Raw genomic sequence first — 17,082 nt, forward strand, 5'->3', positions numbered from 1 at the left:
ACTTCCCGTCCCATTGGCGGAGAATGTCCCATTGTAGTGGACGGAGATGAAACTGCGCGAAAGGGACTGCTTCCATTGCTGCTACCATCTTCCCTAGGAAGTGCATGAGGCGTCTCAAGGGGTGTGACTGGCCTTGAAGGAGAGATTGCACCCCTGTCTGTAGTGAACGCTGTTTGTCCAGCGGAAGCTTCACTATCGCTGAGAGAGTATGAAACTCCATGCCAAGATATGTTAGCGATTGGGTCGGGGTTAGATTTGACTTTGAAAAGTTGATGATCCACCCGAAACTCTGGAGAGTCTCCAGCGCAACGTTCAGGCTGTGTTGGCATGCCTCTTGAGAGGGTGCCTTGACAAGTAGATCGTCCAAATACGGGATCACAGAGTGACCTTGAGAGTGCAGGACTGCTACTACTGCTGCCATGACCTTGGTGAAGACACGTGGGGCTGTCGCCAGCCCGAAAGGCAGAGCTACGAACTGAAGGTGTTCGTCTCCTATAACAAAGCGTAGAAAACGCTGGTGCTCTGGAGCAATCGGCACGTGGAGATAAGCATCCTTGATGTCTATAGATGCTAGGAAATCTCCTTGAGACATTGAGGCGATGACGGAGCGAAGGGATTCCATTCGGAACCGCCTGGTTTTTACGTGCTTGTTGAGCAGTTTTAGATCCAGAATGGGACGGAATGACCCGTCCTTTTCTGGCACCACAAACAAGTTGGAGTAAAAACCGTGACCTTGTTCCTGAAGAGGAACGGGGGTCACCACTCCTTCCGCTTATAGAGTGGACACCGCTAGCCGCAGAGCATCGGCTCGGTCGGGAGGTGGAGAAGTTCTGAAGAAGCGAGTTGGAGGACGAGAGCTGAACTCTATCCTGTACCCGTGGGACAGAATGTCTCTCACCCAACGGTCTGTGACCTGTGGCAGCCAAATGTCGCCAAAGCGGGAGAGCCTGCCACCGACCGAGGATGCGGAGAGAGGAGGCCGAAAGTCATGAGGAAGCCGCCTTGGTAGCGGGTCTTCCGGCTGTCTTTTTTGGGCGTGACTGAGTCCGCCAAGAATCTGAGCTCCTCTGATCCTTTTGAGTCCTTTTGGATGAGGAGAATTGGGACCTGCCTGAGCCTCGAAAGGACCGAAACCCCGACTGTCCTCTCCTCTGTTGGGGTTTGTTTTGTCTGGGCTGAGGTAAGGATGAATCTTTACCCTTGGAGTGTTTAATGATTTCATCTAAGCGCTCCCCAAACAGTCGGTCACGAGAAAATGGCAAACTGGTTAAACACTTTTTGGAAGCAGAATCTGCCTTCCATTCCCTTAACCACAAGGCTCTGCGTAAAACCACGGAGTTGGCAGACGCCACTGCCGTACGGCTCGTAGAGTCTAGGACAGCATTAATCGCGTAAGACGCAAATGCAGACATTTGAGAGGTTAAGGGTGCCACCTGCGGAGCAGATGTACGTGTGACCGTGTCAATCTGTGTAAGACCAGCTGAAATAGCTTGGAGTGCCCATACGGCTGCGAATGCTGGAGCAAACGACGCGCCGATAGCTTCATAGATGGATTTCAACCAGAGCTCCATCTGTCTGTCAGCGGCATCTATGAGTGAAGCCATATCTTCCGCTGCAACTAAGGATTTAGCCGCTGGAGATAGGAGGGTCCACCCTGGAACACTGAACCTAGCCCTCGACAACGTCAAAAGGGAAGGAATAACGTGTATCCTTAAGGCGCTTGGAAAAAAGCGATATCTGGACAAGCCTGGTGGTTCTGGACTGCCTCCCTGAAGTCAGAGCGACCCAGAAACGTACTCAATGTACGCTTGGGGAACCTGAAACGGAAGTTCTCCTGCTGAGAAGCTGACTCCTCAAGCGTAGGAGCTGAGGGAGAAAAAACCAACATTTGATTGATGGACGCCGTAAGATCGATCACTACGGTGTCACAAACAGGTGTATCCAGGTAGAGAACGTTCTCAGGATCAGAATCCTGATCAGATACCTCCGCCTCATCATAGAGAGAGTCCCCATGCTGAGACCCTGAATATGTCGAGGGATGCTCCCAGCGAGGTCGCTTAGGGGGCCTGGGACTGCGTCCGAGTCAGACCCCTCACTTGAGATCTATGAGACACTCCCGGAGCACATTGTTGTACCAACTGGGGAGGGGGGACCAGGGGGCAATGAATGAACAGTGCCCATGGTCTGAGAGACCTGTCTGGACTGCAAGGCTTCTAGTATCATAGCCATAGTCCCAGAAAGTTTGTCAGTAAATACTGCAAACTCCGTCCCTGTCACCTGGACTATTAGCAGAGATTCCGGCTGAGTACGTGCCACAGGGGCCGAGCATATCATACAATGGGGGTCCATGTAACCTGCCGGCAGTATAGCCGTACATGCTGTACAGGCTGTATAGAAAACCTGTGCTTCTGCACCCTTGTTTTTCATAGACGATATGCTGTATCTCCTCCGAACAATCAAGGAGGGTATATAGCCAAAATACAAAACAGCGACCGAACAGTGCAATGTACAGTGTACAAGCATATATCTATATGTGCACTTCGGCACTAGTGGGGTCAGCACCACAGGTGCTGGTTACCTCCCGCTCACAGCGATTGTGTGACCATCAGAGTCCCTGCCAGGGTCTTCCCAAACTTGTCTCTTTTCTCAGCCACAGAAAAAACTGACATGAATGGCTGCCGGCGTCCTGTGTAGAGGAGGAGGCCGTGGGCGTGCCCCAGAAAGTGCGGGAATCCGGTTTCACAGTGTATACAGTGAGAGGGGTGGAGTATGCAAAGCATACTCCAGCTCTCAGCGCTGCCGTGCTGTGCAGCGTCACGCCCTTACCCTGACAGGCAGGCCTGTGGGCGGTAACGAAGTGAGACTAGGCCGCACAAGCCGGGGACTAGAGTGATAAGCGCGGCCGGCATATAAGCCCTGGTCGGCGCGGAAATCCCCGGCGCACCACAAGTCGCAGCCGCGCCTGAGATAAAAATGGCAGCGGCGGTTAGCGCGGTAGTCCCTCAATACTCTAACACACCCAGCTATGCTGTAGTGTGCGATGGCACCAGTGCGGGCAGCGCCGCCGTCCCTGGCGCACTAACACACCCAGCAGTGCTGCCGTGTGTCTGTGCGCGGTCCCCACGGGGACACAGAGTACCTCAACGTAGCAGGGCCATGTCCCTGAGGATACTCCGCTCCAAGTCCAGCAGATTCCCGGGGGCTGTGGATGGAGCACGGCCTCAGTGCCTGGAGACCGATAAGATCCCACTTCACCCAGAGCCCTAAGGGGATGGGGAAGGAAAGCAGCATGTGGGCTCCAGCCTCCGTACCCGCAATGGGTACCTCAACCTTAACAAACACCGCCGACAAAAAGTGGGGTGAGAAGGGAGCATGCTGGGGACCCTAGTATGGGTCCTCTTTTCTTCCATCCGACATAGTCAGCAGCTGCTGCTGACTAAACAGTGGAGCTATGCGTGGAATGTCTGACCTCCTTCGCACAAAGCATGAAAACTGAGGAGTCCGTGATCCCACGGAGGGTGTATAGGCAGAAGGGGAGGGGCCTTACACTTTTAAGTGTAATACTTTGTGTGGCCTCCGGAGGCAGTAGCTATACACCCCAATTGTCTGGGTCTCCCAATAGAGCGACAAAGAAAATCTGTTTGGAGGGCTGGAAGAGAATTCTATCCTGTAGCCGTGAGATATGATGTCTCTCACCCACTGATCGGAGACTTGCTTTAACCAAGCGTTGCCAAAGTGGGAGAGCCTGCCACCGACTAAGGACGTGGCTGGAGCGGGCCGAGAATCATGAGGAAGCTGCCTTAGTGGCAGAACCTTCTGCGGTCTTCTGCGGACGTGCTTTTGGGCGCCAGTTGGATTTCTGATCCTTGGCTGAGTTAGCGGACGAGGCGGAAGGCTTAGAGGATAACCAGTTGGAGGAACGAAAGGAACGAAACCTCGATTGATTCCTACCCTGGGCGGGTTTGGTCTTGGTTTGTGGCATGAAAGTACTCTTCCCGCCAGTAGCTTCTTTAATGATTTCATCCAGCTGTTCACCAAACAGCCGTGAACCAGCAAAAGGGAGCCCAGCAAGAAACGTCTTGGAAGAAGCATCTGCCTTCCACTCTCGAAGCCACAAAATCCTGCGGATAACAAGAGAATTAGCTGAAGCCACCGCAGTGCACTCCTTTGGGGAGTGAGACCACTCCCTGACCACCTCAGGTGGAAAGGGAAAACGGTCATCAGAACCACGCTTTGGAAAGCGTTTGTCAGGGCAGGCCCTGGGTTTGGTCACAGCGGTCTGAAAAACTGGAGTGGTTAAAGAACACACTTCACTCTCTTAGGCGAGGTAAACTGATGTTTTTCTGCCAAAGAGAGTTGCTCCTCTGACACTGGCGGATTGAGATCCAGAACAGAATTAATAGAAGCAATCAAATCACCAAGATCTGAGTCACCCTCAGAGAAATCGATGGGATACATAGCCTCCGAGCCCCCAGTGAGGGCATCCTCCTCATCTTGAGAGTCAGCTCTTGAGACAGAGCCGTGGGATGGGGAGGGGGGGGAAACCCTGCGCCTTCTCTTAGAAGGACGGGGTCTGGGATCAGATGATGAATCCTCCGTGAGCTCCGATGGACGGAGGTCAGAGGATAGGAGTCCTCTGTCAAGAGTATTAGAGGCACCCTGTGAGGGAGGCTGATGCATATTCATCAAAGTCCTGGACAAAAGTCCCATGGATTCAGCAAATGACTGGGATATGGACCTAGAAAAGGACTCTACCCAGGCTGGGGGTTCAGTCACAGGTGCAGCAGCAGCCTGATAGACCACTGGGGGTGAGACTCCAGGCTGTGGCACCGCCAAGTTAGAGCAACCATCACAGTGTGGATAAATGCTCGGCTCAGGCAGCAGGAGCTTACATGCAGTGCATGCAGCATAAAGCTTTGGAGCCTTGCTCCTTGTGTGAGACATGCTGCTGGAGTGGGGGCTTTGCAGAGAATGAACCCCAGGGAGAATACACAGAGGCCCACAACCGGAGACCGGCTGAGGCTTACCAGACCGCTGAGCGCGGTGTTGTGTGCCCTCCAGATCCCGAAGCCCGGTCCCCCAGAGCGCAGCAACTCAGCAGAGATGCAGAATGCAGGATGTCCCAGAGCAGAGTGAACTCTGCCTGAGAAATGGCCCCCGGAGCGAAGAGAGGGGGCGGGACTAGGGGCGTTCCTATAAAAGAGCGGGAACTGGAGGGCTATAGAGACCTGCAGGGAAGTAGGGACGCCCCAGCAGTGGGGAGTGTCCCTCCCCTGTGTAGAACGGCCGCCGCGAGGAGCCGAACCTGTCCCTCTGCATGAGTGACATGTGAGGGCAGGAAAATGAAACTAGGCCTCCGGCGAAGCCGGGGCCTAAATTTAAGCGGCAAGGCCGACAAGCAGGCACCATCGGCGCGGTTCTCAGGCAAAAGCTAGAGAACCCGCCGGAAAAGTCAAAATAATCATATACAGCATACTCTCCCCTTACAATAAAGAACCGGGACCCCCAACATAAACGTCTCAGGTACTTAGTGCTGAGACGCAGGGCCATGTCCCTGGGGATGAGTGCTCCGGTCCAACAGAATCCTCAAGGGGCTGTAGATGGAGACCGGACTCCTGCCAGGCATGGAGACCGTGCTGGCTCCCACTTCAAGCCAGAGCCCAGAAGGGATGGTGAAGGAGCGCGGCATTAAAGGCTGCTGCCTTGTAAATCAACCTTAACTACACCGCCGACACAGTGGGGTGAGAAGGGACATGCCGGGAGTCCAGACATGGACCCGCTTTTCTTCAAACTCTTTCCAAAAGTCAAACAAATCAGATGAGAATGCATGTGTGGATGTATGCCTCCTGACACAAAGCAATAAACTGGCTAGGACTGGCTACCAGGGGGTGTATAAGCTCAGAGGGAGGAGCTACACTTTTAAGTGTAGTACTTTGTGTGTCCTCCGGAGGCAGAAGCTAAACACCCATGGTCTGGGTCTCCCAAAGGAACGATAAAGAAATTTTTAATTTCTGCTTTTATGATCGATTTCAGGTCCAATACAAAGTTTGGGGACTCCTCATAAGTAGTCTGCTGGACACTAAGCACAGAGCCCCTTGTGAGCTGGGCAAGTTACGCTGGTAGAGGGCACACATTACGTTTTGAGGTACATTTCCTAGGACTTCACTAATGATCAACAAGAAAACAAAAAGGGGTGGTGGGGGGGGCGCCTTAATACTCTGGTGAACATTCACAAGGATCCCTCACAATACGCTTCTTTAATAAGGGTACTTGACCTGGGGACAGGACAGAATCACCCAAATAATGTAACCTGGAGGCTGTGGTTGCGTCCCAATCCACTCTGCTTCTCTGGTTGGTATTATGGTCGCTCCCGATGTTCCTGATGTCACTGGCGCGACTGCCACTGCTATGTCTATCCTGACGCAGACCATGCTGCAGCTGCTACGGAGATTGCTGCTCCTCCATAGTCGTGACAGGATAACTTGCTCTCAAGCAGTGAAACCTCATTTTTAAATGACGGACTGGCCAACAACTGATCCTGCTTGTTACAGCAAGCTCCAAATCTCGCCCACCTCCCCCCACTTCCAGGTCATAAGTCCCCTTAGCACGGTTACCAATCCAGTTGCATCTCTTGCAGCACACCCACCGGACCATCATTGCTGGCGCGCTCGTAATCAGGGCGTGCCCTTTCTTGAGCATGCCAAATTCCGGACTCGAGCTGGCGCACTTATCAGGGAGCGCCACCATAACAGCACACCCTGCGCAAGCGCAGTCTCGAACAGCATGGTGGCCTGCAGCACCAGAAGATGCAGTCATCATCTCCACTCATAAACCATAGCCCTCACTGCATTCGCTGCAGTGCGTCCTGGCCCTATCGACTCTGCCGCACCTCACAGGAAGATATACCACAGACGCCACTCCCAGACTGGGTAAGGAACTTCGCCACTCTTCATCTGTGTAGGTTACCTACGAGGACAGGAAACCAACTGATCGGGGGAGGGGTGCAACCCTTTTATTCAGTAGGTTTTCTGTCCTTGTGTACCGGATCCCTTTCTCATGTGGTGCTGTTGTGGGGGAAAAGAAAATTGTTATCTTTAAGACGAGCAGTGCGCTAACGACCTTGTGTTAATGACCGAATGCCAAGCATTGTGTGTCCTTTCCTAATTAATGGGACTGGTGCACAATATCTTCAAGCGCCCATTAACAGGACATTACTCTTTCATTCACATCATGTGGAAGTTAAAGAAGCTGAATAACCCCTTTAAATATCAGCCACTAACAAAAAAAAAACCAAACAAGCACAAATCTTGACCACGGAAGGGTCTGGTATAGCAGATCATTGGATGGCGATTGGGGCCAAGTTGCAATACCAGTTTGTAGATAAGAGTTGCTTGGTTTCTGGTGCTAGCGTTGGCTGGATCTGGGGGTGGGGTGGGGGGAGCCTTAAGTGCTCTAATTTCAGATATCTCCTTTAATCATGATCAGCATTATGACAATAGAGAAGGCCATTGTCTGGTAAAGTATGTGGACACTGCCATCTCTTCCACCATCCAGTGCTGGTCTTCTTGGGCCTTTTCCAGACTCGGCAGTTTGCACGTTCTGGATCCTCCTGATGAGTTTTCTAATACATGGAACCGCACGATCTCGCATTATCTTTTTGAGAACAAACTGATTGTGTGAAATGTTGCTTTGTGTGGTTTTTTTTTTTGGTTTCCAAAGTCAGTAATCATTTTACTTATTACTGCTCGAATTGTAAGGGAGAAGATGGTCTCCTTGATGCCCGGTAATCCCTGGTATTAGATGAAGCACGAGCACATGGCACAAATGGGTGATTACTACACAAGCTACAAAAGCTACCAAGGTGGAGCTTTAGGCTGTGGCCACATGAGCATTAATACGAGTCAATCGCATGACACTCGGCTCCCGCTTTGCTGGAGTGTAAGCCGAGTGTCATGCGATTGTCATGCCACTGTGATGCGATCCTGCGATCACAGACGTGGAGGACAGGGTGATTGCTGCAGAGGAGAGGGAGGGAGTAATCTCCTTATCTCCTCCATTATCAGCTGATGCGATTCTCACACTGCACTCGCGTTACACCAGTGCAATGTGAGTGCAATGCGATGTTTCTCTCGCACCCACAGACATGTATGGGTGCAAGTGAAAACTAATCGGATTCTGCCCGCAGCATGCTGCGATTGTTTTCTCGGTCTGATTAGGGCTGAGAAACAAAAAAAAAAAAATCGAGCCCATAGAGTAACATGGGTGCGGGTGGAGTGCGAATTCAAACCTGATAAAAAAAAAAAGGGAGATGTAAAATTTTAAGACTTAAAGCCGAAATCATTTGATTCTTTATCCTAAATATTGCAATAGACAGTATTGTCAAGGGAGAAATTTGGGTAAGACTGCTAATGGAGTCTTTATTCAGGGTACCAGAGGCATGGGGCCAAATTCGGTATCTGTACAGATATTATGAGGCTCAATAATCAACGAACACAGGACATGTTCTCTGAGCTCAGGCTTGCGTCTGAACTCGTGTATTCAATTGATCAAGCATTAACATTTCAGCCTCGAAACATATTTACAAATCTTCTCCATTTGCTCACATACTAATAAAAAATAATTAGGGGGAGTGCATATAGGTAGCATTGGGAGAATGCATGAGATATATCATCCCAGATGGTGCATTCTTTCTACTGTGAATTTTACCGATAAGGCTCCCAATTACCTTAATGAATATCTCCCTTGTTCATAATTCGTTCATTTGTACTTTGGCTAACTTTCTTGAATATACAGCTTAGAATCATTTTATGGCGTCTGCGCGATTGCCATATAAACACACAGATAATTATGCAACTACATCTATATTTTGATTATTTACATACACAGGTATTCTTATTACGTTTCAACAAAATTTATAGCCCAGGCTACCTTTACAGTATAACAAAAATCTCCTATGAAAACCAGGCAAAGGCTGGGCTTCATGGTAATGCAAAGATGGCAGCGTCTGGGTCCTTTAACCCATAAGCAATCACACTGACACTGCACCACTTATATCCCGCTGCTACCTCCGATTGCTGCGGTATAATACAGCCGGCACCCACCTTCTTTGGAGTAGGTTCGGCTCATTTGCCCCTCAGCACAGCCGCATTAGACTTGGGTAACTCCAGTCAAACAATTGATTGTTGAAGTGGGCAGTGCTGCAAATGACACCTATTACATGCCCATGTGAAAACATTCATTTTTCTTTCCAGATGGTTTTTGTCCTGTTGAGGCTGTTGTACTTAGTAAATCCATCACAGATCTCACTGATCTGAGCAGAGGACCAGGGGTCGGACCCTACGATCATACATTTAGCACCTATCCAGGAGATACGTGATCTATGCCGCTTGTAGGGCTACCTCTGTCATAGTTTTATGCAGAAATGAATATCTGTGGCAATTCCTTCAAGCACTAACCTGAATCCCCTTACTTTTAGGAAGACACATTCTACAAGTACAAGGGGGCGATAGCTCAGGTTCCACATACATTACGGTATAGATTGCCTCATTTATGGTTACACTTAAGGACACGTCGTAGATTTTCCAAGGGTTTATTCAACACAATAAACATCAAAGTCTGATTAAATACAATAAAAAGCGTCCCTTAGAAATAAAGATGGAAGGAACTTCTCTTCTCATAGTTCTTAATCCAGTCTCCTTGCTCCTCATGGGAAAGATAAGGATGCTTCTTGCATTTTCCTCCATTATCACCACCACTCCGTCTGATAACCTCCAACATAAATGATCTGTCCATGGGCAGAAGGTGGGCCCACAGGGCACCGGATCTGCTACTGCACGCAGTAGACCGCACAACCCAAATAGCGCTGTGAAGATGATGGGTGCGGTGGAGTCTCACGCTCTCCTGGCATTCTTCTTTTTCTTCCCGCTCATGGCTCCTCTCTGTGCGGCTTTCACCAGACCTTTGAATTGGCCTTGCATCTTTGCCTTTTTCCTGCAGATGAGAAATAGTCAGTGATACAAACGCAACCCCTATAAAACTGTACACGTTTGGGCGACTCACATATTAGTCTGCAAGATCGCTACTGCTGCACAATCTCGGCAGCAGGGAGACAGAAGTCAGACACAGCCAGACTCCCCACAGAGAAGGCAGAGATGGTTTATTACCACCTCTGCCCTCAGTTGCACCAATAGATGACATTTAGACCCCTTTATACACAAAGTGACATCAAACAAGCTCGGAGTCATAACACAGCCTCTTTGGCATGCTGGCATTTGTAGTTCTGATACAAACGGAGAGCTACAGGATATATGCGACTGGAATAGATGAAGATTTGCATATTTGGTACATGTATTGCTTTCAGCGATACTTGGTGGGCTCACACAGTGTGTGTGTGTGTGTGGGGGGGGGGGGGCGGTTATCCTATAAAAGGCAATGGCCTTTATAGAACATGCATCTTACCTTCGGTTGAGTTTGGACTTGTTCAGGGGTATGTAGGCGTATGGGTCGTGTTTGCCTTTTTCTTTTATGTCACCTTTTCCTTTCTGGAAAGAGAATGAAAAAAAAAAAACAGTCCAAGTGAGAACTACTGTTCCCAAGTTACACAGCGAGCAATGATAATATTTACTTATATAGCGCTATTAATTCCGCAGCGTTTTACATACAGCAGCATCACTGTCCCCATGGGGGGCTCATAATCAAAGGTCCCTATCTGTATGTCTTTGGAGTGTGGGAGGAAACCAGAGAACCCGGAGGAAACTCCTTGCAGATGTTGTTTTTGGTGGGAATTGAACCCAAGACCCCGGCGCTGCAAGACTGCAGTGCTAACCACTGAGCCACCGTGCCGCCAGTGAACTGTGTCAGTCAAGTACTGGGGGTGGGTCATAAAATGGGGTCCCATCAGGATGGTATGGCGGCGCTACCTTCACAGGAACGTGCTTTTGGGGAAGAATAGTAAAATGCAGCCATACAGACCATGGCCGCTACTATAAAGACGGCACCTGGCTAAACAGAGCTGAAGAAATGCCTGCACTCGCTGAACTCCATGACACCTCCACACAGATGACCGGCGGGGGAGGGTGGGGGGGCAAAGAGTCCAACCCCCAGCAATCATATATCAGTCGTCTATCCTACAAATCCATCAGAAATATTCTGAGCCTAAAAGGCAATTACGTCAATCAGTAGCTTTGTGTCAATGTCTTTTATTGATTCGATGTAACCAACCACCATAGCTTCAACATGAGATCCAAAACTTTACCTTGGACTTGTAAGGCACTCCGAACTCCGGCCTTTTAGAGACCGGTCTGTGTATTCCCTTGCCTCCAGCTGTCGAGAGAGAGAAAACATAGAAATGTATTACAATGGCTGCAGTGGAATATGATTACACGTGACGAGCCGTAATCCTCGGCTTATAATTGCATTAGCTGCACCCACTGGACCATAAACCTGTAAAATAATAACGGTCCGGGCCGAGCATGTTAAATCCCAGAGGACGCGTCTTCAGCATGACTTGTGTTATCAATGGGATCAACAGAGCATGAAATTCAATGTTTCCTGCAGTAAATGTATCCGTGTAATGTCCACAATGCCAAGTCTTCCTCATAACGGACCGGTGATTTCAGTCTGCAGGAAGCTCCCAGGAGAAAATGTGAAAACTGCTCCACGGATAGAGAAGAAGAAGGGAATTTTGTTACTTACCGTAAATTCCTTTTCTTCTAGCTCCAATTGGGAGACCCAGACGATTGGGTGTATAGCTACTGCCTCCGGAGGCCACACAAAGCATTACACTAAAAAGTGTAAGGCCCCTCCCCTTCTGGCTATACACCCCCCGTGGGATCACGGGCTGCTCAGTTTTAGTGCTAAAGCAAGAAGGAGGAAAGCCAATAACTGGTTTAAACAAATTCACTCCGAATAACATCGGAGAACTGAAAACCGTTCAACATGAACAACATGTATACCCGCAAAAAAAACCAAAAATCCCGAAGGACAACAGGGCGGGTGCTGGGTCTCCCAATTGGAGCTAGAAGAAAAGGAATTTACGGTAAGTAACAAAATTCCCTTCTTCTTTGTCGCTCCTAATTGGGAGACCCAGACAATTGGGACGTCCAAAAGCTGTCCCTGGGTGGGTAACTTAATACCTCATGTTAGAGCTGCAAAACAGCTCTCCCTTACGAGGAGGCAACTGCCGTCTGCAGGACTCCTCTACCTAGGCCGGCGTTCGCCGAAGCGTAGGCATGCACCTGATAATGTATGGTGAAAGTGTGCAGACTCTACCAGGTAGCTGCCTGGCACATCTGTTGAGCCGTAGCCTGGTGACGTAATGCCCAGGACGTACCCACGGCTCTGGTTGAATGGGCGTTCAGCCGTGATGGAACCGGAAGCCTAGCAGAATGGTAGGCTTCAAGAATTGGTTCTTTGATCTATCGAGCCAGGGTGGATTTGGAAGCCTGCGACCCTTTGCGCTTACCAGCGACAAGGACAAAGTGTATCCGAGCGGCGCAAAGGCGCCGTGCGGGAAATGTAGATTCTGAGTGGTCTCACTAGATCTAACAAATGTAAGTCCTTTTCATACCGATGAACCGGATGAGGACAAAAGGAAGGTAAGGAGATATCCTGATTAATATGAAACGAGGATACTACCTTAGGGAGAAACTCCTGAATGAGGCGCAACACTACCTTGTCCTGGTGGAACACCAGGAAGGGAGCCTTGGATGACAGTGCTGCTAGCTCAGACACTGTCCGAAGAGACGTGATCGCTACCAGAAAGGCCACTTTCTGAGATAGTCGAGAAGGTGAAACATTCGTCAGAGGCTCGAAAGGCGGCTTCTGGAGAGCAAGTAGTACCCTGTTCAGATCCCATGGATCTAACGGCCGCTTGTACGGGGGGACGATATGACAAACCCCCTGCAGGAACGTGCGTACCTGAGGAAGTCGTGCTAGACGCCTCTGAAAAAAACACCAATAGCGCCAAGCCTTGCCCTTTAAGGGAGCCGAGCGACAAGCCCTTTTCCAACCGAAATTGCAGGAAGGAAAGAAGAGTAGGCAATGCCAATGGCCCGGGGGACACTCCTTGTACAGAGCACCAGTATAAGAAAATCTTCCACGTCCGTGGCAGATCTTAGCAGACGTGGGCTTCCTAGCCTGACTCATAGTGGCAACGACCCCTTGGGATAATCCTGAGGACACTAGGATCCAGGACTCAATGGCCACACAGTAGGTTCAGGGCCGTAGAATTCAGCTGGAAAAAACGGCCCTTGGGACAGTAAGTCTGGCCGGTCTGGTAGTGCCCACGGTTGACCGACCGTGAGATGCCTGTCGCCAGAGCTCTTTGAACGCAATGAAAATCGGGACCTTGCTATTGTGCCGATTCTTGACACCCGTCCGGGTGCAGAGACCATTCTGCTACGTCCACGCCCTGGTAACTGCGGATATGGTGTATGCTCTGTCTGCCACCCACAGCAGAATCCGGCGAACTTCCTGGAAGTCTCGCCGACTGCGTAGTCCGCCTTGGTGGTTGATGTATGCCACCGCTGTGGATTGTCCGACTGAATTCGGATCTGTTTGCTTTCCAGCCACTGCAGGAAGGCTTGTAGAGCAATATACACTGCCCAGAGCTCCAGACAATTGACCTGAAGAGTGGACTCCTCTGAAAAGAGTTCTTGAACGTCTGAGAAAGAGGGACGTTCCTGTGTAGGGACGTCGACTACTCCTCCCATTAGCGAAGAATGTTCCATTGAAGTGGACGCAAATGAAACTGCGTGAAAGGGACTGCCTCTGGATGAGGCGTCTCCTTGAAAGAGAGACTGCACCCCCGTCTGTAGTGAACGCTGTTTGTCCAGCGGACGCTTCACTATCGCTGAGAGAGTGTGAAAACTCCTTGCCAAGATATGCCAGCGATTGGGTTTAACTTTGAAAAGTTGAAGACCCACCCGAAACCCTGGAAAGTCTCCAGCGCCATGTTCAGGCTGTGTTGGCATGCCTCTTAAGAGAGTGCCTTGACAAGTAGGTCGCCTAAATAAGGGATCACAGAGTGACCCTGAGAGTGCGGGACTGCTCACACTACTGCCGTGAAGTCGGTGAAAACCCGTGGGGCTGTCGCCAGACCGAAGGGTAGGGCTACGAACTGAAGATGCTCGTCTTCAATAACGAATGGTAGCAAACGCCGGTGTCCTGGAGCAATCGGCACGTTGAGATAAGCATCCTGATGTCTATTGATGCTAGGAAATCTCTTTGAGACATTGAGGCAATGACGGAGCGGAGGGATTCCATCCGGAACCGCCTGGTTTTCACGTGCTAGGTGAGCCGTTTTATGTTGGCACTACGACCAGATCGGAGTAAAAAGCGTATCTTGTTCCTGAGGAGGAACAGGGATTACTACTCTTTCTGCCTTCAGAAGAGCCTCGGCTCGGCCGGTGAGGAAGATTTGGGACAAACTGTCTCTCATCCACCGGCCTTTGACCTGTGGCAGGTAAGTGTCGCTAAAGCGGGGGAGTCTGCGACCGATCGGGGACGCGGAGTGAGAGGGCTGAAAGTCATGAGGAAAACGCCGTGGTAGCGGTTCCTCCTGCTGCTTTCCCCGGGCGTGATGGAGCCCGCCAGGAATCTGCGCCCCTCTGAGCCTTTTGCGTCCTTTTGGACGAGGACCACTGGGACCTGCCCGAGCCTGGGAAGGACCGAAACCTCGACTGTCCATTCTCCTGTTGGGTTTTGTTTGATGTGGGCCGGGGTAAGGAAGAATCCGTACCCTTGTACAGTTGAATGATTACATCCAACCACTCACTAAACAGTCTGTCACCAGATAACGGCAACCTGGTTAAGCACTTTTTTGGAAGCAGCATCTGCTCCAATCCCTTAACCACTAGGCTCTGCGTAAAAACACGGAGTTGGCGGACGCCACTGGCGTACGGCTCGTAGCGTCCAGGACAGCATTAACAGCTTGAGTCGCAATGCCGACATTGCGAGGTTAAGGACGCTACTGCGGCCAAGATGTACATGTGACAGCGTCCCCCTGCGCAATACTAGCTGAAATAGCTTGGAGTGCCTCTACGGCTGCGAATGCCGGAGCAACCGATCCGCCGATAGCTTCATAGACAGATTGCAACGAGAGGTCTATCTGTCTGTCAATGGCATGTTTAAGTGAAGTCCCATCTTCCACTGCAACTATAGATCTAGCCGCAAGCCTGGAGATTGGGGGATCCACCTTTGGACACTGGGTCTAGCGCTTGACCACGTCAGGGGGGAAGAGACACCGCGTATCCTAAATACAGTTGGAGAAACTGTTATCGGGATAAGCGTGGAGATTCTGGACTGCTTCTCTGGAGTCAGAGTGACCAGAAAAATACTCAATATACACTTGAGATACTGAAAGAGGGATTTATCCTGCTGTGAAGCTGACTCCTCCACTGGAGGAGTTGAGAGGGAAATACCCAACTTTCCATTGATGGACGCTATAAGATTATTCACTATAGCGTCACCATCCGGTGCATCCGGATTGAGAGCGGTCTCAAGATCAGAGTCCTGAACAGCTACGTCTGTCCCCTGATACAGAGAGTACTCCTGTGGTGACCCTGACCAGTGATGAAGTCGAGGGCCGTCTAGCCATCTAGGAGCATTAGCTAAGAATAGCGACCTTACAGTGAAAGCATACAAGCATGAAGTACAAATAAACACTTCAGCACATGTAGTACAAGCAGCTTAGAAAGCTTGTGCCTTGGCACCTTTGCTTTTCTGCTGCTGTTGTCTAGTTATTCAGGAGCATTAGCGAAGAATAGCTACATACAGTGAATGTATAGCATACACGCATGAAAATAAACACTGCAGCACATGCAATCCAAGCAGCATTGAAAGCTTGTGCCTAGGCACCCTTGCTTTTCTGCTGCTGTTGTCAAGTTATCTAGGAGCATTAGCCAAGAATAGCGACATACAGTGAATGTATAGCATACAAGCATGAAAATAACCACAGCAGCACATGTAATTCAAGCAGCATTGAAAGCTTGTGTCTTAGCACCCTTGCTGTTTGCTGCCGCTGGCTAGCCATCTAGGCGGGTAGACAGCCAAGAATAGCCATTACAGTGCCATGTATAGCATACAAGCCCAAAGGACACATGACACTTCAGCACATGCAAGACAAGCAGCATAGAAAGTCTGTGCTTTAGCACCGCTGCTTTTCAGCTGCTGTTTCTAGGCCTGCATCCTGAATAGCGACTTTACAAAAGTACAGCAGGAGACTTCGGCATTAGTGGGTCAGCACTGCAGCTGCCGCTTACCGCCCGCACAAAAGCAGGTGTGTGGCGCCTCCTGTGACTGCTAGCTCAGCGCTTGTCTCCGTTTTCCCGCTCTGCGTGCCGGAATGGCTGCCGGCGTCCAGAGAAGAGGGGCGGGCCGAGGGCGTGCCCGAGACAAGAGCGGGAACCCGGCGTCCCACTGAGTCTAGTGAAGGGGGCTGGAGAATGCAAAGCAGACTCCAGCTCCCTGCGCTGACTTACTGTACAGCGTCCCGCCTCTCCCCTGACTGGCAGGGCTGGGGGCGGGAACGAAAGGAAAACTAGGCCGCAAAGCCGGGGACTCGAGTAATAAGCGCGGCCGTCCTATGTGCACGGCCGGCGCGGAAGTCCCCGGCGCACCACAAGTCCCAGCCGCGCCACAGTGTAAAACACCCAGCAGCGGCCGGCGCAGCAGTTCCCAATACATAAATTCACTCAGCAAAGCTGCAGTGAATAATAGCACAAGCGCTCCGCGCTGTTGTCCCCGGCGCACTAACACTCCCAGCAATGCTGGTGCGTGTGTGCGCGATGTGTACGGGGACACAGAGTACCTTAATGTCGCAGGGCCCTGTCCCTGAGGATACCCAGCTCCAAATCCAGCAGGTTCTCTGGGTCTGTGGATGGAGCCCGGTCTCAGTGCCTGGAGACCGGTAAGATCCCACTTCACCCAGAGCCCTGAGGGGGGATGGGGAAGGAAAACAGCATGTGGGCTCCAGCCTCCGTACCAGCAATAGGTACCTCAACCTTACAAACCGCAAGTGGGGTGAGAAGGGAGCATGCTGGGGGCCCTATATGGGCCCACTTTTCTTCCATCCGACATAGT

At 50.7% G+C, this 17,082-nt stretch overlaps 2 protein-coding genes across 3 annotated transcripts in view; one reads left to right on the plus strand and one right to left on the minus strand.

The window, feature by feature from the left end:
* Window positions 1-17,082, plus strand: part of LOC142310745 (M-phase inducer phosphatase 3-like) — a 286,384-nt gene that overhangs the window by 97,480 nt on the left and 171,822 nt on the right. The window lies entirely within an intron of this gene.
* RRP12 (ribosomal RNA processing 12 homolog) overlaps window positions 9,574-17,082 on the minus strand; it is a 132,034-nt gene continuing 124,525 nt past the window's right edge. The window contains exons 32-34 of the mRNA XM_075348380.1: window positions 11,255-11,322; window positions 10,459-10,541; window positions 9,574-9,990 (exon numbers count right to left, since the gene is read on the minus strand). Coding sequence (XP_075204495.1) covers window positions 9,891-9,990; window positions 10,459-10,541; window positions 11,255-11,322 — 251 coding nt within the window. The 3' untranslated portion in view covers window positions 9,574-9,890. The remainder of the gene's footprint in view (window positions 9,991-10,458; window positions 10,542-11,254; window positions 11,323-17,082) is intronic.

Source organism: Anomaloglossus baeobatrachus, chromosome 5, assembly GCF_048569485.1.
Source record: "Anomaloglossus baeobatrachus isolate aAnoBae1 chromosome 5, aAnoBae1.hap1, whole genome shotgun sequence".
NCBI lineage: Eukaryota > Metazoa > Chordata > Amphibia > Anura > Aromobatidae > Anomaloglossus > Anomaloglossus baeobatrachus.